The 23,692-nt window shown below is 43.3% G+C and overlaps 1 protein-coding gene across 4 annotated transcripts in view; it reads left to right on the top strand.

Annotated features, from left to right (window-relative positions):
- The window catches only part of SYNE2 (spectrin repeat containing nuclear envelope protein 2), a 275,952-nt gene that overhangs the window by 242,264 nt on the left and 9,996 nt on the right, over window positions 1-23,692 (top strand). For 3 of the 4 annotated variants that reach the window (XM_073349867.1, XM_073349866.1, XM_073349865.1), the window contains 11 exons: window positions 4,041-4,203; window positions 12,208-12,395; window positions 12,568-12,718; window positions 13,587-13,769; window positions 16,453-16,590; window positions 17,849-18,043; window positions 18,574-18,856; window positions 19,238-19,306; window positions 20,145-20,284; window positions 21,200-21,335; window positions 23,299-23,510. In XM_073349867.1, the coding sequence (XP_073205968.1) occupies window positions 4,041-4,203; window positions 12,208-12,395; window positions 12,568-12,718; window positions 13,587-13,769; window positions 16,453-16,590; window positions 17,849-18,043; window positions 18,574-18,856; window positions 19,238-19,306; window positions 20,145-20,284; window positions 21,200-21,335; window positions 23,299-23,510 (1,858 nt within the window). The remainder of the gene's footprint in view (window positions 1-4,040; window positions 4,204-12,207; window positions 12,396-12,567; window positions 12,719-13,586; window positions 13,770-16,452; window positions 16,591-17,848; window positions 18,044-18,573; window positions 18,857-19,237; window positions 19,307-20,144; window positions 20,285-21,199; window positions 21,336-23,298; window positions 23,511-23,692) is intronic. The other variant, XM_073349868.1, reaches the window with a different exon arrangement.

Genomic DNA, 23,692 nt, shown 5'->3' with positions numbered 1-23,692 from the left:
TATTGAGAGCAATATTTATATCCTGAATTAGGGAGGTTTCTAAGACAAACAGCTGTATTTGCTTTCCTCATTGTAAAATCTTTTCCTTTTAAAAATCACTTCATTGTAAAATTACTTCCTTCCTGTTTTTCCTGATCTTTGTTTATTTGTCAAAGTTTCAGGCATGCAAACACTTATTTATTACTAGGGCCAAGTTTTAGTCAGGGCAATAAACAAATTTACAATTTTTAGTAAAAGTCATGGACAGGTCACGGGCAATAAACAAAAATTCATGGCCCGTGACCTGTCCATGTCTTTTACTATAAATACCCCTGACTAAAACTTAGCAGCTCCTGAGACCCTAGGGTGCTCTGGGTGGCTCTGAGACACCGCTGCTCTGGGATGCCCCTGGCACTGACAGCTAGCCCCTGCACTGGTGGTGGGGGCTGACTTCCCTCAGCTCCTCTGAGGCCCTGGGGACCGCTGCTCTGACGGCCTCCAGGGTGGCCCCTGGGACCGCTGCTGCTCCGGGACCACTGCAGCTCCAGCGACTCCAGGGCCAGCTGCTGGGGCTGCTCCTGCAGTGGCCAATGTGGCTGGCCCTGGGACCACCCCAGCAGCTGCCCGAGTGGCTGGTCCCAGGGTCCATCCCAGCAACTGCCCAAGCAGCTGGCCTCAGGGGCGGCCCCCACTGCTTACCCCAGGCCAGCTGCTCGGGCAGCCCTGGGGTCAGTCGCACCAGCAGCTGCGGAAGTCATGGAGTGTCCCGGAAAGTCACAGAATCCGTGACCTCCATGACAGACTTGCAGCTTTCATTATTACTTGTGCTCCCCCATCGGTGTCTCTGCATTCCCCTGTTGTCTCTGATGTTATACTTAGATTGTGAGCTCTTTGGGGCAGGGACTGAATATTTTTGTTCTGTTTACACAGCATCTAGCACCAGGGGGCTGAGGTCCATAATGGGGGCCCCTTGGTGCTAAAGAAATACAAATAGTAATAATAATACTAGGTGTACTACTAATACTGACGTCCACTGACGTCATGGTAGCGAGCGCTAACCCGGAGAGTGTTTGCAGAATTGCACCTTTAGCATGAATGTGGTGTGAATGAACGGTGCCAGTCTGAGGCCTGGATCCCATCAACCAGCCCTCACGTGTTGTCCGAATGCAAAGCTCTGAGCACTTTATGGTATTCTGTTTGTACAGTACACAGTGATTTTGTAGATACGCAAGATGATTTGAAAAGCGAAGAGTGGAAAATTGTGGTGTCCACCAGGGGTCTGTACTCGGACCAGTGCTGTTCAACATATTCATGCATCAGCTGGAAAAAGGGGTAAACTTTGAGGTGGCAAAATTTGCAGATGATACAAAATTACTCAAGATAGTTAAGTCCAAAGCAGACTGCAAAGAATTACAAAAGGATTTCCCAAAACTGGGTGACTAGGCAGCGAAATGGCAGATGAAACTCAATGGTGATAAATGCAAAGTAATGCACATTGGAAAACATAATCCCAACTATACATATAAAACGATGGGATCTATATTATCTGTTACCACTTAAGAAAGAGGTCTTGGGGTCTTTGAGGGTAGTTGCCTGAAATCATAGCCGACAGGTAGCGGATGACAGGGGATGGATCACTTATATCCCACTCAATGTGCAGTGGCCATCAAAAAAGCTAACAGAATGTTAAGAACGTTAGGAAAGGGATTGATAATAAGACAGAAAATATCATATTGCCTCTATATAAATCCATGGTACCCCCACACCTTGAATACTGAGAGCAGTTCTGGTCACCCCATCTCAAAAAAGATATATTGGAATTGGAAAAGGTTCAGAAAGGGCAACAAAAATTATTAGAGGTATGGAACAGCTTCTGTATGAGGAGAGATTAAAAAGACTTTTCAACTTGGAAAAGAGATGACAAAGGGCGGATATGATAAAGGTCTATAAAATCTTGTCTGGTGTGGAGAAAGTGAATAAGGAAATATTATTTACTCCTTCATGTAACACAAGAACTATGGGTCACCCAATGAAAGTAATAGGCAGCAGGTTTAAAACAAACAAAAGGAAGCACATCTTCACACAACACACAATCAACCTGTGGAATTCTTTGCCAGAGGATGTTGTGAAGGCCAAAACTATTACAGGGTTCAAAAAAGCACTAGATAAGTTCCTGGAGGACAGGTCCATCTGCGGCTATTAGCCAGCAGGAGCAGGGATGCAACACCATGTTCTCAGTGTTCCTAGCCTCTTTTTGCCAGAACCTGGGAGTGGATGACACGGGATGGATCACTTGATGATTACCTGTTCTGTTCATTTCCTCTGAAGCACCTGGCATTGGCGACTGTCAGAAGACAGGATACTGGGCTAAATGACTAGGTATGGCCATTCTTATATCCAGTTGGACTAGAGCCATTTGCTGCAATATAATATGAAGCTCCCTTGTCGTATCTGAAAAAGCATTTCCAAAACATTGTTGAAGCAGGGCAATAGCTGCCACTGCAGAGTAGCAGTCCTGTCTTTCCCATGGAAATCATCAATCAGGAATTGTAAATTTACCCATACAAAACAGGTACACAGGAGTCACCATCCTGGAACAGACAAATGGATATACTACCTGTGACTTTGGCCTATTTTAGATGCTAAAGTGGGAGTGGGTAGAAATAAAGTTAACCCATCTGGGCAAGAGAGAGCCAGAGCCAGATTCCTTCCTGATGTAACTTCATTGACTACAGAGAGAGTATACCAGGGATGGATCTGGCTCACAGTCTCTGCTGTCCTTGCAAATCAGAGCTGGACCTTTTCCTCAGACTTGTCTCTTTTGTGGTCAGTCTCTCTCTCTCTTTTCATAGTGACTTGTTTAAGTTTCTCAATTTAGATTTATTATGCTAGCTTCACCTCTGTTTCATGTATGTTAGAGGATTCTGTTGCACCCTTCTGCATAAACCAGCATAGTCCATGTGGCCAAAATATCCCATTGCTATGGGGACAAAAGTATAGATGGCCTGTTTAGGGAAGCCATAGAGATGTGTGCCCTAACCCTCAGATCTGCTGAAAATAGAAGAGCAGAGGCATAGTCCACACACAGTGCAATGTCCAAACTCACCCCTTTTCCTGGGGTTTGGCTTTATTAACACAGAAATTAACACTAAAACAACACATATATTCAGTTCAAACCTTTTCCCTAGGCATGGCTGTTCTGAGATTCCTCTCTTCAAACTGCTCAACCCATGAGCTACATCTTCCATCTCTCTCTCTAGAAAACAACTCCCACCCCTCAGGTATAGAGCTGGTGTAACGAACCATCTCCCTCAGTGGGGCAGCACAACCCACTTAATATATTCCTAGCAGGATCAAAATCTGCTGGCAGGGTGCCTGTCCTCCAAGGTTGAACTGTAATTCACATGTGAGCATAGCTTGAGAAAGAGCCCAACCTAGAAAACTAGGGAAAATAATCATTTTTCCACTGCCTGGCCTCACGTATACTTGTACCAAGTAGTTGTAAAATACTACCAGTGTAAATGAGAGGAGAGATCCGAATTGACCCAGTAGTGTTTAGACCCATTTTGCATGGGTGTAAATGGCTTCACTTGTGCAAGCAGTGGAGCATGCAGCTCAAAGACTAAGGAGCAGTTCCTACCTGGTATGCACAGCCCAGCATTTTGGGGCAACGTGGAGTCACACTGCACCCCGGGAAGATGGGGGTGACTAGATTGTCTCAAATACAAAAAATGTACACTGGGGCAAGTTTTCTGTATACAAATCCTTAGGGAAATGACTAAGGAACCCACTAGCACTTGAAAGAGGCTAGGACGGCCACTCCCTGTTCACAGCATCTCCTAAAATGACTCACTTAGGACCTTCTGCAGCTGTGGAGGCATCTGCTATGCCAATTTGGGTAGGTTATAATTAAAATGTGTCTCTAATCTGCAGAAGGCAGGTCAGTTTGGAGATAAGAATAATGTATAAATCATACTTTCTTCATTTCCAGAGCCTCTGCTAATACTGCTTCCATTGTTAAATGTCTTTATAACAACCTGTTTTCTTTCCAATATCCCTAGGCTGAAGAAACTGGAAGGGACCTTTGCTGTCATTCAGACATTAGACAAAAATATGAGTACCCTTCGCACCTGGTTGGCTCGCATTGAGGCTGAGCTTTCCAAGCCTGTTGTGTATGACATCTGTGATGATCAAGAGATCCAGAAAAGACTTGCTGAGCAGCAGGTGGGAAAATCATAGCATCTGAAATAAATGGGCTTAAAGTGATGCTGATTATGATCAGTCCTGTGTTTAAAATCACTCATTTCCTTTCCTTGACAGACTTTTCTGTTGTTCACATTTTGAGCCATTGTGTTTTCTCCCAAAGTGAGACAAGGTAGGTGAGGTAATATCTTTTATTAGACCAGCTTCTATTGGTGAGAGAGAGAAAAGCTTTCAAGCCACAAAGCTCTTCTTCAGTTCTGGGAATGGTACTCCCAGTGTTACAGCAAAATGCAAGGTGGAACAGATTGTTTAGCATGAATAGCACACATTGTAAGGGAGCACTCAAGGTATCTCCTGTCTGAACAGTGTCCGTTCAGTCCATGGTTTTTAGTGTCTAGCAAAGTAATGAATTTAAGCTCCTAGGCTAATCTTTTGAAATGGTTGCGCGGGTGAGTTTTTTTTTTTTGTCTTTTATCGTTTTTCTGGGTGAAAAAACATCAAAAACACCCTATCACCTGTGGGTGAGCACTTTTCACAAAGCGATCACTCTATACCTGACCTCTCAGTCCTCATCCTCAAAGGAAACCTGCACTTCAAAAGATGAGCCTGGGAGCGTAAATTCATTGACACTAAAAATCATGGCTTATCATAGAATCATAGAATATCAGGGTTGGAAGGGACTCCAGAAGGTCATCTAGTCCAACCCCCTGCTCAAAGCAGGACCAATTCCCAGTTAAATCATCCCAGCCAGGGCTTTGTCAAGCCTGACCTTAAAAACCTCTAAGGAAGGAGATTCTACCACCTCCCTAGGTAACTCATTCCAGTGTTTCACCACCCTCTTAGTGAAAAAGTTTTTCCTAATATCCAATCTAAACCTCCCCCACTGCAACTTGAGACCATTACTCCTCGTTCTGTCATCTGCTACCGTTGAGAACAGTCTAGAGCCATCCTCTTTGGAACCCCCTTTCAGGTAGTTGAAAGCAGCTATCAAATCCCCCCTCATTCTTCTCTTCTGCAGGCTAAACAATCCCAGCTCCCTCAGCCTCTCCTCATAACTCATGTGTTCCAGTCCCCTAATCATTTTTGTTGCCCTTCGCTGGACTCTCTCCAATTTATCCACATCCTTCTTGAAGTGTGGGGCCCAAAACTGGACACAGTACTCCAGATGAGGCCTCACCAATGTCGAATAAAGGGGAACGATCACGTCCCTCGATCTGCTCGCTATGCCCCTACTTATACATCCCAAAATGCCATTGGCCTTCTTGGCAACAAGGGCACACTGCTGACTCATATCCAGCTTCTCGTCCACTGTCACCCCTAGGTCCTTTTCTGCAGAACTGCTGCCTAGCCATTCGGTCCCTAGTCTGTAGCTGTGCATTGGGTTCTTCCGTCCCAAGTGCAGGACCCTGCACTTATCCTTATTGAACCTCATCAGATTTCTTTTGGCCCAATCCTCCAATTTGTCTAGGTCTTTCTGTATCCTATCCCTGCCCTCCAGCGTATCTACCACTCCTCCCAGTTTAGTATCATCCGCAAATTTGCTGAGAGTGCAATCCACACCATCCTCCAGATCATTTATGAAGATATTGAACAAAACTGGCCCCAGGACCGACCCTTGGGGTACTCCACTTGATACCGAGTGCCAACTAGATATGGAGCCATTGATCACTACCCGTTGAGCCCGACAATCTAGCCAGCTTTCTACCCACCTTGTAGTGCATTCATCCAGCCCATACTTCCTTAACTTGCTGACAAGAATACTGTGGGAGACCGTGTCAAAAGCTTTGCTAAAGTCAAGAAACAATACATCCACTGCTTTCCCTTCATCCACAGAACCAGTAATCTCATCATAAAAGGCGATTAGATTAGTCAGGCATGACCTTCCCTTGGTGAATCCATGCTGGCTGTTCCTGATCACTTTCCTCTCATGCAAGTGCTTCAGGATTGATTCTTTGAGGACCTGCTCCATGATTTTTCCAGGAACTGAAGTGAGGCTGACTGGCCTGTAGTTCCCAGGATCCTCCTTCTTCCCTTTTTTAAAGATTGGCACTACATTAGCCTTTTTCCAGTCATCCGGGACTTCCCCGGTTCGCCACGAGTTTTCAAAGATAATGGCCAATGGTCTCTGCAATCACAGCCGCCAATTCCTTCAGCACTCTCGGATGCAACTCGTCCGGCCCCATGGACTTGTGCACGTCCAGCTTTTCTAAATAGTCCCTAACCACCTCTATCTCCTCAGAGGGCTGGCCATCTCTTCCCCATTTTGTGATGCCCAGCGCAGCAGTCTGGGAGCTGACCTTGTTAGTGAAAACAGAGGCAAAAAAAGCATTGAGTACATTAGCTTTTTCCACATCCTCTGTCACTAGGTTGCCTCCCTCATTCAGTAAGGGGCCCACACATTCCTTGGCTTTCTTCTTGTTGCCAACATACCTGAAGAAACCCTTCTTGTTACTCTTAACATCTCTGGCTAGCTGCAGCTCCAGGTGCGATTTGGCCCTCCTGATAACATTCCTACATGCCCGAGCAATATTTTTATACTCTTCCCTGGTCATATGTCCAACCTTCCACTTCTTGTAAGCTTCTTTTTTATGTTTAAGATCCGCTAGGATTTCACCATTAAGCCAAGCTGGTCGCCTGTCATATTTACTATTCTTTCGACTCATCGGGATGGTTTGTCCCTGTAACCTCAACAGGGATTCCTTGAAATACAGCCAGCTCTCCTGGACTCCTTTCCCCTTCAAGTTAGTCCCCCAGGGGATCCTGGCCATCCGTTCCCTGAGGGAGTCGAAGTCTGCTTTCCTGAAGTCCAGGGTCCGTATCCTGCTGCTTACCTTTCTTCCCTGCGTCAGGATCCTGAACTCAACCAACTCATGGTCACTGCCTCCCAGATTCCCATCCACTTTTGCTTCCCCCACTAATTCTACCCGGTTTGTGAGCAGCAGGTCAAGAAAAGCGCCCCCCCTAGTTGGCTCCTCTAGCACTTGCGCCAGGAAATTGTCCCCTACGCTTTCCAAAAACTCCCTGGATTGTCTATGCACCGCTGTATTGCTCTCCCAGCAGATATCAGGAAAATTAAAGTCACCCATGAGAATCAGGGCATGCGATCTAGTAGCTTCCGCGAGCTGCCGGAAGAAAGCCTCATCTACCTCATCCCCCTGGTCCGGTGGTCTATAGCAGACTCCCACCACTACATCACTCTTGTTGCACACACTTCTAAACTTAATCCAGAACAGAGACACTGGAGGTATGGCTTATTACAACAAGCTGTAACCCACTAACGCCCTCTCTTTGTCCTATGACTGGAGTGGTATTAATGGGTCACTCTACCTTGACTGGTCTCTTACAGGATGTGTTATTTATGCTAAACAATCTGTTCCACTTTGCATTTTGCTGTGACACTGTGAGTACCTTTCTCAGACCTGAAGAAGAGCCCTTTGTGGCTCAAAAGCTTGTCTCGCTCATCAGCAGATGTTGTTCCGCTAAAGATATTACCTTACCCACCTTGTCTCTCTAATATCCTGAGACCGACCTGGCTACAATACACTGCACTTAACAAAGTGTTTGTGAGACACTTTATAGGGATTTAACACTTAGAGAATGTTTTTGAAATTTAAATATTGTAGAAACAAACAAAAACATTCATAAAATCCTTTCCCACCTTCCAGTAGTGCATTAAGCAATGTGACTACACCTCTGTCGTGTTGTTTGTTCTCTTATCTTCTTCCCCTTTGGATAAGGCTTTGCTCGGCTCAAGACAGCAGATGCTTCAGGGCTAGACAGTGATGTCGGGCTTGTCTACACTGGCAATGTACAGCACTGCAACGTTCTCGCTCAGGCGTGTGAAAACAACATCCCCCTGAGCGCAGCAAGTTTCGGCGCTGTAAAGCGCCAGTGCAGACAATGCCCCAGCGCTGGGAGCTACGCCCCTGGTGGAGGTGGGGTTTTTTACAGCACTGGGAGAGCTCTCTCCCACCGCTCTGCCGTGACCACAAAGCTATGATCAAGTGCTGCCACGGCAGCACTTACCATATCCAGTGTAGACGAGCCCTCAGTCTGTGCCCATGCGCAGGAGCGAGGGATAGAGTGAACCTCTCTGCACTGAGGTCCTTGCCCCATACCTGCTTGCTTCTCCCAGGGCAGATAGGCAGGAATTCCTCACGGGAATGGGCAGGGCCTTAACAAAGCAGCTAGTTCAGCTGAGCTGATTTTGGGAGGCAGGGCAGGGGTGGCATTATTTCACTCACCCACTCGTGCATGGGAGAAGCAGGGAGGAGACTGTGGCTCAGAGGAGTGTCTCTGAGGAGCAGTGCAATTTATGCATCATCACCCCTTGGTTGGGGCTGTGCGTAAAGGCACAATCTAGGCTGAAGTGTCTGCACAAACAGATTAAAAATACCTGCCGCTGTGGGACAACAGGTCCTACTACTTAACTGTGACCATCACCATAATAGGGGCATTTATAGTTTATCCTAAAACTTTTAGGGCTAAACTTTCCAAAAGTGGAGGCTTATAGGTCTGCCTGCAAACAACATGCATGGCTGCTTAAGCGTTTCCTCCCCACCCCACTGGCTGTCCCTTTGTCTGAGAGAAACTACCTTGACTAATCCAGATATAAGAGCTCCGTTCCCTGTGGAATTATTTGAGCTTCCTTTCCACAGAGCTCAACACAGCACTTCAGGAGGCGTTACAGTCAGGGTCAGACTCACCCTTTGCAGAGGTAGTGGGCATGGCTCCCATTGACTTCAGTAGGAGGAGCTGTGCATGCAGACAGGAACAAGGGTGGCCTTTGGCTCCCAGTGTTTAATAGTTTAATCTGCAATGGTAAGGGTTCTGTAAATAACAAGTAATTATTTTCCCCTCATTAAAACCTCTTAGCTTCCATAGGCTGTGATAAATTATGCCCAGCTGACACCCAAGATAACTCCTCCTGGGAGCAGAAAACAAAGACTTGGGACACAAAAGAATTGTGTCCAAACTAATTTATTTTTACTATGGCCATTCCGACTTCAGCGGCAAAGATACATTATTTACTCTTCAGAGTTCTATAGAATAAACTGCCATTTGGTTGCTTGGATTTCATTTTAAACAAAGAAATCTGGGACACCCCTAGCCTCCTCCTGCTGTAACCTTTAAACAAACTGGATATGGCAAGGTAGTGCTCACTCTAAAGACTTCAAAGCAGAAAGCCTTTCACTAAGCTTTACTTGTTGCATTCACATAGGGGTTTGAAAAGATCTTCCTTGGTTTTATTTCAAAAAATATTTTGATGGATACAGCCTAATGGTGAGGAATATGTCTTACTAGATTGTTTTATGTTTGACATCCATGATCACAAAGGTGTTATGTATGCTGTCTTGAATAACTGTTAATTCTAAAACTCTGGGTAATTGTTTGCAGGTGGAGATGCTTTTATAACGTTTCATTCATCTACAGATTGAAGATTGCAACATAAGGCATTCTGTTTAAGATTTAAAATACAAATTAAAGATGTCTCAGTATTGAAGGAGTAGTCCAGCATTGTAGGGCCAGTTAAATAATTAAGTCTAATAAACTTTGAGCAATGAAGTGAGGAGTTTTTTGTTCTGTATGCATGTTTTCTGCCTCACTTAGTATATTTTAGTTTGTTTGTCTTGCCACTCTAATGAGAGTTAACATCATTTTAATTAAGCAGTTGTGATAGCAACAAGGATTCTGACTGAAGTTATTATATGAACCCAAACATAACGGATAATAACAATACTTTGGTAGTATCAGCAAGCCACTTTTGCGTTAATAGAATAGTTTTTGTACTCTGTGGGTAAGATTCTGATCACGGTTACACCAATGTAAGTAAGTCCAGAGTAACATCACTGAAGTCAGTTGCAGATTTACAGCAGCGTAACAGAGAGTGGAATCTGTTCCTATGTACAGGCCACAGATTCAAAAGACAAGGCCTCTTCTTGCGTAGAGAGAACAGCCTAGAATCCATAGTAACCTATTTAAATCCTGTGCTGGATCTGCTTTTAGCATCTGTATAAGGATTACTGCTCTTACTTTCCAGAAGCACCAGGCAAAAGTAACAGAGAACCAAAGAACAGCTGAGCTATCCGCGAACAGGAAGACTGTAACAATACACTTTGCAGTCAGTCAGAAAAACATGGGTTAGATTTTAAGAACGAGGAATACTTGTGGCACTGAGCAGTCTGTTACTCTGGGCTAGATGGTGATTCACGCTGCAGAGGAGTAAGACCCCACCACCACTCCTTACACCTCTACCTTGCTCTTGGTCCAGGTGGATAGGAATAAGTAAGGCTAATTGTCTGCTCACTCCCTCTATGGAGTGGGAGATTAGGGACAGGACAGAGCCTTGCCTCCACTTCCCCACCCTCCACTCACAGAAGCTGAGCCACTGGGGGAGTGAGAGGAGAGTAATAAATCGCTGGTATAGGCCAACCACAGATTACTACACCCGCAGGGGCAAGGAGGAATCAGTGTAGAATTGTTACTCAAAGTGGTAACTCAGCACAATGCTACTACTGGGATAGCCCAGCTTGTGTATCACCCCCCTTGCCTAAAGTCATAGTCTAGCCCTCTGTGAATAGTCCCATTGAAATCAATGGTTCTTCTCAAGGAGTAACTCACAGGCAGTGTGATTAAGGGCACCAGAATCTGGCCCAAGAGGTTCAAGTCACATTTGACATTCTTCTCTATGTGGTTACATAACAAATTAGACAGATTTGAATTTTAGCAAGATACATACAAAACTCTGGCATTAGTTGGTATTCTAACATCCTCAGAAAGAAACCTCTGTGAGTGATGCAGATGATGTCATAAATCATTATCAATAGCAGCAGCTTTTCATTAACTCCAAGGATATTTCTTTTTATGTAAAGTACTGTATATACTTTAACTTTAGTCATTTATGGCTTAGTTCTGCTTTCAGGTACATATGCTACTCTCACTTAGATCAGCCAGTGAGGTTTTGCTCCTTTTGTGCTAACATTCTGAAGTTATACTGTTTGTCTTCTATTAATTCCTGAGAGCATCTTCCTTTAAGTCCTTGTGTTCTTCTCTATTCCTGTGGGTTCTCCCTGGGCTGTAAAATCAAGAACAAAATCAGCCGTGGATTTCTTGTTCAGGAGTGCTGGTGGAATTGGCATTACCGTTTAATGGGATTTCCCACTGACATTGTTTGCTTGTGTTGCAATAAAGTTCCTGCGGAGTTATTGCATCCTCAGTAGTGAAGCAAGGAACAGGTCATAAAAATGTAAATGTGGTTAATATTAAATGGTATTTCCCAAGTCCCTAGAGTTGCATGGGGTGGCTTTTTAATAGCATTTCAGATGATGTTTACTTCTCTGACACAGCACTTTGGAGCTCTATTGCACATTCTGCATTTATTGCATTGGTCTCAATAGGAGATAAGTGCCACATATACAGTGGAAGTACAGACTCTGGAGAAGAAATACATAGTGCAGATTGGACAAGAGAACTTTGCTTTTCATTTTTAAATGATACCATGGAGCAGATGATCCCAGAGGGAGGAACTGAAAAATTGCAGATGTGACTCTTTGGTGTTTACCACTCTTCTGCAGTTTGTGATATTACCAGAGTGACGTGAATTATGCTCTTGCATTCACTGAGGTTATGAATTATCCTGTGTATTCACCGCTAGAGTTTATAGTGGAATAAACCAAGAAGAAGATGCTGTCTGATATTGTAAAAACAAATACATTTGTCTTCACATTTTTACAACGTAGAATGTGTGGTTTGGATTTTGAATGTGTATTATACTTGTCAAATTATTAATGCAGATATTGGACTTTCACTGAGAAATTAAGTGGGGAAGAATGCACTTTCTCATGACAGCTCTCTGATCTCTTCTTTGTTTATCATTTGTTCAACACATTCCATAAGTCCCTTCATTAAAACTAAAATTGCATTTACTGAGCTGGCAATCACTCTTCTCTGTCCATTACAACCTATTACAAGGGAATGTATATGTTTAATTGCTTGTTAATTGAACTCTTTATTTCCTAATCACAGGATCTGCAACGAGACATTGAGCAGCACAGTGAAGGGGTAGAATCTGTGTTTAATATCTGTGACAAGTTGCTGAGCGATTCAGATGCATGTGCTAATGAGACAGAATGTGACTCCATCCAGCAGACTACCAGGAGTCTGGACAGACGGTGGAGAAACATTTGTTCCATGTCTATGGAGAGGCGAATGAAGTGAGTCCTTTTCTGACACTTCTAGGACGTGTATGTAACTGTGCAATATTTCAGGGAATTTTTTACATTCTACATGAACCAAATTTTGAAGAGAAAAGCAAAAATTGTAGAGACATGATTGGCAAGTTTGTGATAAACCAGAGCCTTTCTTCCCTCTCACCCCCCACCTCAGAATTGAGGAAACCTGGCGCCTGTGGCAGAAGTTTTTGGATGATTATTCTCGCTTTGAAGACTGGTTGAAATCGGCCGAAAGGACAGCAGCTTATCCCAACTCTTCCGAAGTTTTATACACAAATGCCAAAGAGGAGCTGAAGAAGTTTGAGGTGAACACTTTTTATTTCAGCTATTGATGTTTCACAGACATCATGTGTGCTTATCAAGAATACTAATTCTTGCACATATAAAGAACCTTTCATCTGAGCTTCTCAAAGCTCTTTGCAGACTTCACAGCTCCTCTCCGAGATACGGGAATACAATTATACCCATCTTTCAGATAGGCAAACAGAGGGACAGAGAGGTTAAATAACTTCCCCAGCATTAGGCAGCAAGTCAGTGACAGAGCTGGGAACAGAACCCAACATTCCTGATACTTATTTGCTCTAACCAGACGTGGTACTCGCCCACTGGGGGGCCTAAGCAGGAATATTTGTGGGGCCCCCAACACATGCTAATAATTAATTGAGCAGCTTGGGGCTCTAAGCAATTGCTTAGTCTTCTCTGGCTCTAACAAATAGACTGTACCCTGGTATTAGTTCCTGGGGCGAGTGGTTGAACTGCTTTTAGACACATTTTCTCCAAGAAGTTGATAATCCTTGAAACAGTCCTTAATAGTAGATTATTAAAAGCTACATTTTATTTGCTCATGTAACTCAGCTGTTTGTTTTGCTTATAAAAATCTAAGAGATTGCAAGCTATTATATACTAAATGTATTTTAGATGTGATCATTTATTTCCAATTGGACAAGAAACTGTAATAGACTAAATTCTGTAAGTAGGACAAATTGCATATGTGCTCTCACATCCTGTGACTTCAGTGGGAGCTATGAACACACATCTGAGGGCAGGTTGTGGTGATAAAACATAATCAGGGTTTTGATTGATCGTGAGGATTTTTCTGTTCCATGATTGCAGTATTTTGTCGATCTTTTCTCTGAAGTGCAAAGGAATAAGATTACTAAATTTGCATTACAGGCATTTCAAAGACAAATTCATGAGCGACTCACTCAGCTGGAGCTAATCAATAAACAATATAGGCGGCTTGCCCGCGAGAATCGTACAGATTCAGCCAGCAAGCTGAAACAGATGGTACATGAAGGCAACCAGCGCTGGGACAATCTCCAGAAACGGGTTGCTGCCATTCTAAGAAGACTTAAGGTAATTGCAGGGTGTTGTGAGGGTTAGTGTAAAGCCCTGTGAGGCCCATGTAGAAATAACACTACCTAAGTGCAAAGTTGTTATGAGAATGCTCATCATCTGCACAGTTAGATTTTTCATTTATAAATGCAAACCCCAAAGTTTACATAAGGAACAATCAGGCTGGAACACAAACCAGCAAAATCAAAGACAGCTCAAAGTGAGGTTAAACATTTGCCCCAAGTTCTCTCCTGCGCCAGGTTTCCACTTAGTGCAACAGAAGATAAGGGATGCCATCAGGCAGCCTGTTATAGCTCCCTGATTTTCAGGGTGAATGTGTTCTTGCTCCAGCACAGGGTTAGGGCAGCCTGGGGGCTGTTCTAATCTACCCATGGTGGCAGTGGTTCCCTAGGGACAGCTGTGCTCCTGGCACAATCTACCCCACCTCTGACACTCCTGCAACCAGGGCTGGGAGGAGAGGGCTTGGCACAGGAGTCAGGTACAAGAAACTGGCCTTTGTTCTTAACTAGAACTAACTATGGAGACGTGGATAAAGTTATCCCAAGAAAATCTGTCAATCCATACTGGGATTCTGCAGTCATAAGAACAGAACATAAGAACGGCCAGACTGAGTCAGACCAAAGGTCCATCCAGCCCAGTGTCCTGTCTGCCGACAATAGCCAGTGCCAGGTGCCCCAGAGGGAATGAACAGAACAGGTCATCATCCAGTGATCCATCCCGTCGCCCATTCCAGCTTGTGGCAAACAGAGGCTAGGGACACCATCCCTGCCCATCTTGGCTAATAGCCATTGATGGACCTATCCCCCATGAATTTAGCTAGTTCTTTTTTTAACCCTACTCTTGGCCTTCACAACATCCTCTGGCAAAGAGTGCCACAGGTTGACTGTGCATTGTGTGAAGAAATACTTCCTTTTGTATGTTTCAGTAAAGTGTAACCAGAGGTTAATGCAGCAAGGTGTGTAAGTTACCAATCAGTGTGTGAGGGCACCTCATAGGGAGGCCATTTGGTGGCATTTGTCCTTAACAAATAGATTGACATTAACCAGCGCTGCTGGAAGGTGAAGAGTAGGTGAATAATAGGCAAAGTTTTGGAGAGCATGTCTTTCACCCCTCCCCCAGGTAATGCTGCTCCTGTTCTGCCTCTCCTCTGACCCAACACCATTCTGTGGCTGTGTTCATGGTACATGATGCACTCCGCTTAATGTCTGCCAGAGTTTGAGACACTTTACTTTGACTTCTTCCTTTGCCTTCTGAACCAGTCCTCAGGTGACTTATGCTGTGTGGCAATCCTGATACTAAACAAGGCTCCAGGGGCTGCTGCACATTTTACACAGAATACACCTCCCTATCTTAACCACATCCCTTTTTGCTTTGAACTCTGTCACACCTACTATTGGGGTAATTTCAGCACTGGAGTAAGTAGGTGCATCTCTACTGACTTAATTGGAATTGCACCTGTCTGTTCCAATACTGATTAAAACTCTTTGTGCCTTTCTGAATTTAGAGGGCAAGGTCCTAAGGTCAGCTGAATTGCACAGAGGGCAACTTGGGGCTGGGGTGCAAAAAAGAAGTTCTCTCCCTAGATCCTGGTGTAGTGTTGTACAAGGCCGCTGTAATTTATGCTGGTTTGTGACAGGCCCAAAGGGTTGAAAATGTACAAGGTATGGTAAAGGGGCATACTGGCCACACCACTTTCTTCAGCCAGACCTCCTCCTCCTGCAACGTGAGCCACAGTGGAGGGGAGTGGCAAAAGAGTATTGGGACACGAAGAGGCTGGTTCTAATACTTAGGTGATCCTCTCTGAGCTGGTTAAATTGACTTCAGGGCTCAAGTACCTGTGCTGTGGCCTGGAAAAGCTAGTCACAGCCCAATTTATGATATAGCAAGTTCCCAGCAAGTGGCAGGAAGAAAAATAAATTCCCCAAAATCAGCAGATCTGACTGTAACCACGCAAAGGGAGCAAACCTGCAGTTAGAAGGTGTCATTTTCACTCTTTTACCTAATCTCTTTTCAGTATATTTATTGTTTGGGAACTGCTTAGCAGTCTGTGATGGAGAAAGCTCCTCTTCTGATCTCCACCTGGGTGGGAGACAGCAGGAAGTAGAACAAATTTATACAAATGGCTTTAACACCAAATGGCATGATAATTACACTTGAGTGTATTTCCACATTCCAGCTAATCAATCATTTTGCTAATTTTGATGATCTAATTTTAATTAGAAATGGGACTTTTTTCCTTTATCTAAACTAGCTGCTAAAGTTAGAGCAGCAAAAACAGCTAAGGCCTGGTCTAAATACGGTTTTTGTACTGGTAGAACTATGTGGATTAGGGGTGTGGATTTTTTTTTCACAAGTATAGTTATACCAGGACACCCCCACTTCCCCCATAGTGTGGGTGTAGTTATACTGGTATAAAGGTGCTTTATACTCATATACCTCATTCCCTTTCCTATGTGGCATAAACACCTTTATATCAGTATAACAGTGTCCATGCTAGCGGGGGTTGTACTGCTTTAAGTATACCCAACTTAGACTAATTCTGGTGTGTAGACAAGGCCTTACACACACGTCTATTTAAAATGAACAGCAATTCTGAAAGAAAATGCCGGTTTTAAAATGCTCCTATGACAATCTTTATTCAGTAACTAAACTAATAATGTACAGCTGCCCTTTTCTTATTCAGTACTTCACCAACCAGAGAGATGAGTTTGAGGGAACAAGGGAAAGCATTCTTGTGTGGCTCACAGAAATGGACCTTCAGCTGACAAATGTGGAACACTTCTCAGAGAGTAACTTTGATGACAAAATGCGGCAATTAAACGTATGTATCATTCAAAATAGCTGTTTTACAGAACAAAGATGATGTCAGTCTGTAGTCTCTTGACAATGCCTGCCAGTTATCTATGGGCTCGTTTCATGACAGCATACATTATGTCCATGAGATCATATTTGTTATAGGATCAGTAAACTTTAAAAAAATAATTGTACAATTCAACATAAAAAATACTTTCTGTAAAATGTAAGTTCAGTATTCAGAGTCTTCAATTCTATTTTTCCATCCCCCCTTACAACTTAGTGTCAATGACAGTTATATTAAACTTGAAGGATAGCTTAAATCTGGGTAAATGTAAACAGCAATCACTAAACAGCTATATACCTAAAATCAAAGTTTAGAAGGTGTTAGCCAACTTGAAGACAGGTCCAGTTCTGTAATATTATTATTATCTCCAATTAGGATTTTTAATATAATGTAAGCATATTTGTATAATGATATTTGTATAATGTAGCATATTTGGGAGGTATATTCTTTGAAAATTTCAATCACGTACATGTGTACTAGCTTTTGTGACATTCCTTCAGGAAGGTATTAATTCTTTGCTACATGAATAATTAAGTTGATATTCCTTTTAGCAGTACTCTTGTCCTTTCCCCCGTAACACATTCTTCTTATTCCACAGCATGTATTCGGTTTTATTCTGTGCAAAGTTTAAAAGGTGACTTAGTGGCAAGGGGGACTTGATGGTTCAAGTTACCTATAGGTCACTTGTTCAAGCTAATGGTGACCAGAAGTTTTTGCCATCTATTTCAATAGCAAAGATAGAATGCATTCAGGTTTTAGTGGCTAGATCCCTACATCACAAATACCATCATTGGTACTGGGGTACTCGCTGGAAGACTTTGCATAGGCATGAAGAATAGCCTACTCTTTCACACGCTTGAGGTGGTCCATCCAGATCAGGATTGTGGTACATCCACTGGATAGTGTGGGCAAGTTTGCATCACTGTTGCCTGTGCTGATCTTGTTGCATGGATGGAGCACTTCACTTTCAGTCAGCACCTAAATTTCAGTCAGCACCTAAATTCACACATTAAATTCACCCATACAACTTTTACCAGCAAAACAAAAACCAAACCTTTACAGATGGTGGCTAGGAAGCTATCTGCCAAAAGAAGATAGATGACTATACCAGTGTTCAGATTCCTTTCCCTTTACAGTGCTAGAGCAGAAGGACAGCCTCAAGCACAAGCAAGAAAGAAACACTACTTACATAACCATTTCTTATGTATGCTCAATATAGGGTTTCCAACAGGAAATAACCCTAAACACCAATAAGATCGATCAGCTCATAGTTTTTGGAGAGCAGCTGATTCAGAAGAGTGAGCCTTTGGATGCTATCCTGATTGAAGATGAGTTGGAGGAACTGCATAGATACTGTCAGGAAGTGTTTGGACGAGTCTCTCGGTTCCACCAAAGATTGACTTCCAGGCATCCTGTAAGGGATAAGTATGGTCTTGGTGCTTTGGCAGGGTGTTGGTATGAAAACGAAATACTCATTGCATAGCAGTAGCTGAGTAGCAGCATGGTTTTAATGCAGGGGTGGGCAAACTATGGTTTGGGGGCTGCATCTGGCCCTCCAGATGTTTTAATCTGGCCCTTGAGCTCCTGCTGGGGAGCGGGTTCTGGGGCTTGCCCTGCTCCAGCCAGGGAGCGGGGTCGGGGGCTTGCCTCTGTCCGCGTGGCTCCCAAAAGCATAGCATGTCCCCCTTCCCACATAGGGGCAGCCAGGGGGTTCCGCATGCTGCCCCCACCCCTAGTGCCGCCCCCGCAGCTCCCATTTGCCAGGAACAACAGCCAATGGGAGCTGCAGAGGTGGCGCCTGCAGACAGTGTGGCAGTGTGCAGAACCGCTTGGCTGCGCCTCCGTGTAGGAGCCGGAGGGGGGACGTGCTGCTGCTTCGGGGATCACTCATTAAGTGACCTAGATCTATGTTCATTCATCACAACATAAAACAATTATTTTTAGGGGACAGAAGATGATAAAGATACATCTGAAAATGAGACAGATGCAGAAGACTCAAGAGAAATGCAAAATGCTCCCTGGCATAAGAAAGCAACAAATGAGGTGCCTTCTTCCCAGCAGTCCCTTTGCCATCTTGTGTCCCCTGCACCAGCTCATGAAAGGTCAGGCTGTGAGACCCCTGTCAGTGTTGACTCCATCCCACTTGAATGGGATCACACAGGTGATGTAGGGGGCTCTTCCTCTCATGAGGATGAAGAAGAAGGAACATACTACAGTGCTCTCTCAGGTAAGAGCCAATAATCCCAAACATTTTTGTTTCACTAGAGCCACCTCCAGGATCCCTGAAGTGGCACCTGTTTGTTTGTTTGTTTGTTTGTTTGTTTGTTTGTTTGTTTGTTTGTTTGTTTGGGGGGGGTTAATTTGTAATGGTAGAAAAAAGTGAGTGTTATTTAACTCTTCATGATATTGTCTAGACAAAAAGGATAGTTTTGTCGAAACCAAATTTAAAGTTTTGAATGACTCCCCCAAATTCCTTGTTTTCTAAAAATCTCTGATGAAAATAGTAATGAAGTTTTTCCTTTCAGTCAATATTTCAGATGTTTCTGTTTAATATTCAGTAAATATCAAATATTTGTCCAGTGAGGAAAATGACGTTATTCTCTTTCAGATGTAGAAATCACTGAAAATCCTGAGGCATATCTTAAAATGACCACAAAAACTTTGAAAGCATCTTCTGGTAGGCACCTGCTAATGCATGTGTCTGAACATGGCAATCTCCCTGTGGTGCACGTTATACTCCTAAACCTGTTTCATACGTAACGTCTGATTTCCTGCCTTGTGTGGACACCATGTGCCATTGTGTCATGGTGTTTTTACGCTGCAGTAGAAACACATGTACATTACAAAGCAGTCAAGGACATGCCGTTTAGAATTTTCCTGTCAAATGCAGAGATGGTTAATGTGCATTTCATTATATTCATCCAAAATCTTTCAGCTCTTTCATGGTGGTTTGGTCTGGGTATTATTTTTTTCCTTGTTGATTGTAATCACCTATTTACTGAGACAGTAGTTTAGTTTTGCAAGTAAAAGCAGCACTTTAACTATCGCTTATAATTTTACATTGTGTGTGACAGAGCCTTGGGCATGCCATCAGTTAAATCCCAAATGAGCATTCACTGTTCTCTTCCAGTCAGGACAGGTCTATTCTTGACTCACTTGTCATGCATTGCAGCAAAATGATCATATCATGGGAATAGGAACTTCCCAAAACTATGGTGCAAACTTTTCTTTTCTTGTTTTAAATCATACTGCAGCCAAACATTTTCAGAAGAAAATAAAATGTCCCATAACTGCATGGCTGTCATTTCATTACCTCCTGGATTACTGCTGACATTTTGCAAATGTGCATGCTTTGCAAGGAAAGCTGCAGAACTGTCATTTTGATGCCATCACTTGGTGCCATATTCTTCAGAACACTTCTTAATTTATTTAAAAAGTAAATGCTTCACTACAGAGTTCGGGGGCTCAGATTCAGGGTTTTTAATTTTTTTATTTATTTTTTTTTTATGTGGCAGGAAAATCCATTTCAGAAGCTCTTACATGGCATTCCCCGGAGAGCCCAGCCTACAGAAAACATCAGTACCACGAGGCAGAGATGGTGAGAAATGTGCAATCTGGCAGCCCAGAGACAAGTACCCCATATAAGCCAGGCTATGTGAGTTCCAGATCTGTGGACATTAATTCTAAGCAATTAAAGATTAATCTTTAATTCCTGCAGACTCCAGGACAATCCCTAGAAACTCTAGGTTCAAAGTATCCTTTCTCAGCATGCAGGCTGGAAGAGGGGAAGGGGGTCTGCCTAGACACAGCCTGCTACTCCTCCCATTTCTGGTCATTCAAAAAGCTGCCCTGATGGCAAAGAGGGAATTGCCAGAGTGACTATGCCTAAGGCAGTAGGGAAGCCAGAAGAGAGCTTATTCTTTTAGTGGTTGGTTTCCAGCAGTAGTGAAACTGGCAGCAGCTCTACCTTCATCTCCTTCTGGATTGCTTATTGTCCCTGCTCTGCCAGCTCACTGTTTCAGGGGGATTAGGCCATAGCCATCAATACTCTAGTTCTCATGGGAATGAGGTAGCACTGGGGCTGGGCTATTAATGGTTATTGTTAGAGTTGCTTGTTATTAGTCCATCGCCATATTTTTTCTTATAGTAGCTCTTGCCAAGTCTCAGTACCTGATGGAATGAATGGAAATGCCACTGATACTAGATTTTATACAGTGGTTCAGAATCAACTCATTTCTATCAATAAATCACTAGGGCCCAGATCTTCGTTGGTATATAGGTTCCTAAACTTCCATTGAAATCACAGAAGTTAAGAGACTAAACACCTTTGAGGAGTTGAACCTCTCACCAGATTGGGTCATTACTGTATTTCTACTAGTAACTGTTTGCATATTTACCTGGTATACATAAAATGCTGTTGCATAGAGATGGTGTTGGCCTGCTGCACCTTTATTAAGTGTAACTCTCAAAACCTACACTCTGCCTACCTTTTATACCAATGTGCATGCAACTTGAAGGTTCATGGGCATTTACAGCATGTGAGCTTAATAAACCTATGAAATAATTCTAGGTTAAACAGCTAGTGTCTGCAAGCAGTGGGAGCACGGACTGTGTGAAAGAAGTATCTGCTATATTGAATGATGAAGAGCCCCAAAATGAACAGGGGCTTGTGAGCATTGCAGCTGCAGAGAAGCAGTCAGGTACAGGTAAAGATAAACAGTGTAAAAAAAATGAATAATGACTATTATGAAATGGTTTATTATGTGACTCACAAGTAAACAAAGCAAAGACAACATGACAGTACACTTACGTTGAGAAAAGATGTACCACTGTTCTCCAAAAGGATAGATTTTGCTAAGCCTTCTTCTCACTTGACATTGTTTGACCTGTGTTTATTGCTGAATTCTCAGCCCTTATATTTTATCTACTAGACTCAAGAGTTTCAGACTCATCATATACTTGACTTTTGTCTCCTTACTGATAAAAGTGAAATTGTTCCCATTCATTTCAGTGAGGTTCTAGCCTCTTCAAGGGATTTTTAATCAGACTGTGAAAATTCTTTACTGAAACCAAGAAGTATGTTACTTTGACTAAATCAAGATTGGTTTAACTTGTTTTCTCAGTAACTTATACTCCAATCACAAGGAAAAAATGGTATATTACAGCTCCCATTTACATAAGCTCTTGATTAACCAAGGCTTGGTAATCTTTGCTACATTTTTCAAGTTAGAGCAGATCCATACTAAGAACAGAGACAGTTGAGCAGGCTGCCTTAAGCTTACAATACCCTGTACCATAATTATAAACCTCCAGTAGAGTGAGAGTGATAAATTGAAGCTATACCAACCATTTTATGCTGTGACTGCATCAGCACACTTTGACCAGCATCAAGCCAGGTCACTCTGTGGATGGGAGATCTCCAAGGCAGGCCTATGTGCTGAGAAGTGATGTTGGTGATTGAGTGGTTGACACTCTTTTCAGTCAGCACAGAAGCAATACCCCAACATGATTTTATGTAGCACTATGCTGCTGGAAATGCCTCTTTCAGATGATACATAAAACTTGGTCACTTGTATTTACTTTCATCCCATGGTTGTTAATCCTGTTGTTTTTGCCAAATTCAGTCTGGATAATTACATTCTACCTCTCTGTATTTCTTCTGTATTTCTGTCTTGATAATGTATTCCTCAATTACCGTGGAAAAAATTCCTGTGTAGTGTCAGGTAACCTGTATAGGTTGTATATCTGGTTGTAAAGCTGACCTTTCAGGATACAAGTAGTACATTATAATAATTTTATTATTATGATATTTTTATACAAGGTGTCGCAGGGCAGATATACCTGTCAGCCCCTTGGGGCAGTATAGCCCCTCAGCCCGAGTCACTAAGGGAGGCCTGGGGTTCAGGACAGTAAGGCCTAGTAGCTGAAGTCTAAGTAGCCGCCTTCCTTCCCAGGGCAGTATGGCCCAATGGCCTAAGTCAGTAAAGCTGTCCTGGGGTTCAGGACATAGGGCCTAGTTGCCAAAGTCTAGGTAGCCACCTTTATTCCCAAGGCTGTATGGCCCAGTTCACCTCCCTGCATGTTGGTGGTGTCCATGGTAGGTCAGATGGGGTAGGGGGCCCGGGCCTACCCTTCTCTGCCAAGTCCCGATCCAGGACCCGAGGGAACTGATACCTCGCTTCTCAGTCACCCATCACTACCATTCCTTCACTGGGGAATTGTTTCCTACCCTTCTTCCAATGCAGGGGATCCCTCGGCAATACTGCCTTGGCAGTCAGCTGGGCTTTGGTAGAGGCACCAACCTGGCTGGCATTGGCATCTGGTGACTCCAGCACTCTCCCAGCAGGAGCCTGCAGTACAATTAACGATGGTCAGCCTAGACTGAGCTGAGCTGCTTCCTCTTATACTGTGGTTCCAATTAGAGCATGCTCAGCATGGGTGAGGGGGCATGGCTTCCTCAGACCATAGCATGGGATTAACCTCCTCTGGCCCAGAGCAGGACTGATATACCCCATCACGCAAGGAAAGAGACTCTCTGGTCAGAACCTGATTGTAGAATGGGTTCTTTAGAAACACTAAACTTGATAGTTTGTAAATAATATTCTGTTCTGTTTTAAATAATATTCACATCATTGGTGTGTTAAAGCATTTCTTGGTATATCACTGTAGCTGTTATTGAGAGATGGGAGCTCATTCAAGCTCAGGACCTAAGAAATAAACTTAGAATGAAACAGAATTTGCAGCAGTGGCAACAACTGAACTCTGACCTCAGTGATATTACTGCTTGGCTGGATAAAACTGAAGAAGAGCTGGAAGAATTACAGAAAGCAAAGCCTGCAACCAATATGCATACAATGGAACAAAGAGTAAAGAAACTGAAAGTAAGTTGTCACATACTGAGAAGTGAGGTTTTAAGAATGTCATTACTATTTAAAATATTTGTTTCTCTGATCAAATAGTCTTTTCCTATAATTTGTGAATACTATATTAACAATAAAGTTTTTTAGGCTGTTACCATCCAACTGTATGTGAGATTTCTATCCTAATGTGTGCAGATTTGTAT

Source organism: Lepidochelys kempii, chromosome 6, assembly GCF_965140265.1.
Source record: "Lepidochelys kempii isolate rLepKem1 chromosome 6, rLepKem1.hap2, whole genome shotgun sequence".
Lineage (NCBI taxonomy): Eukaryota > Metazoa > Chordata > Testudines > Cheloniidae > Lepidochelys > Lepidochelys kempii.
This window is presented reverse-complemented; position numbering and strand designations above follow the sequence as displayed.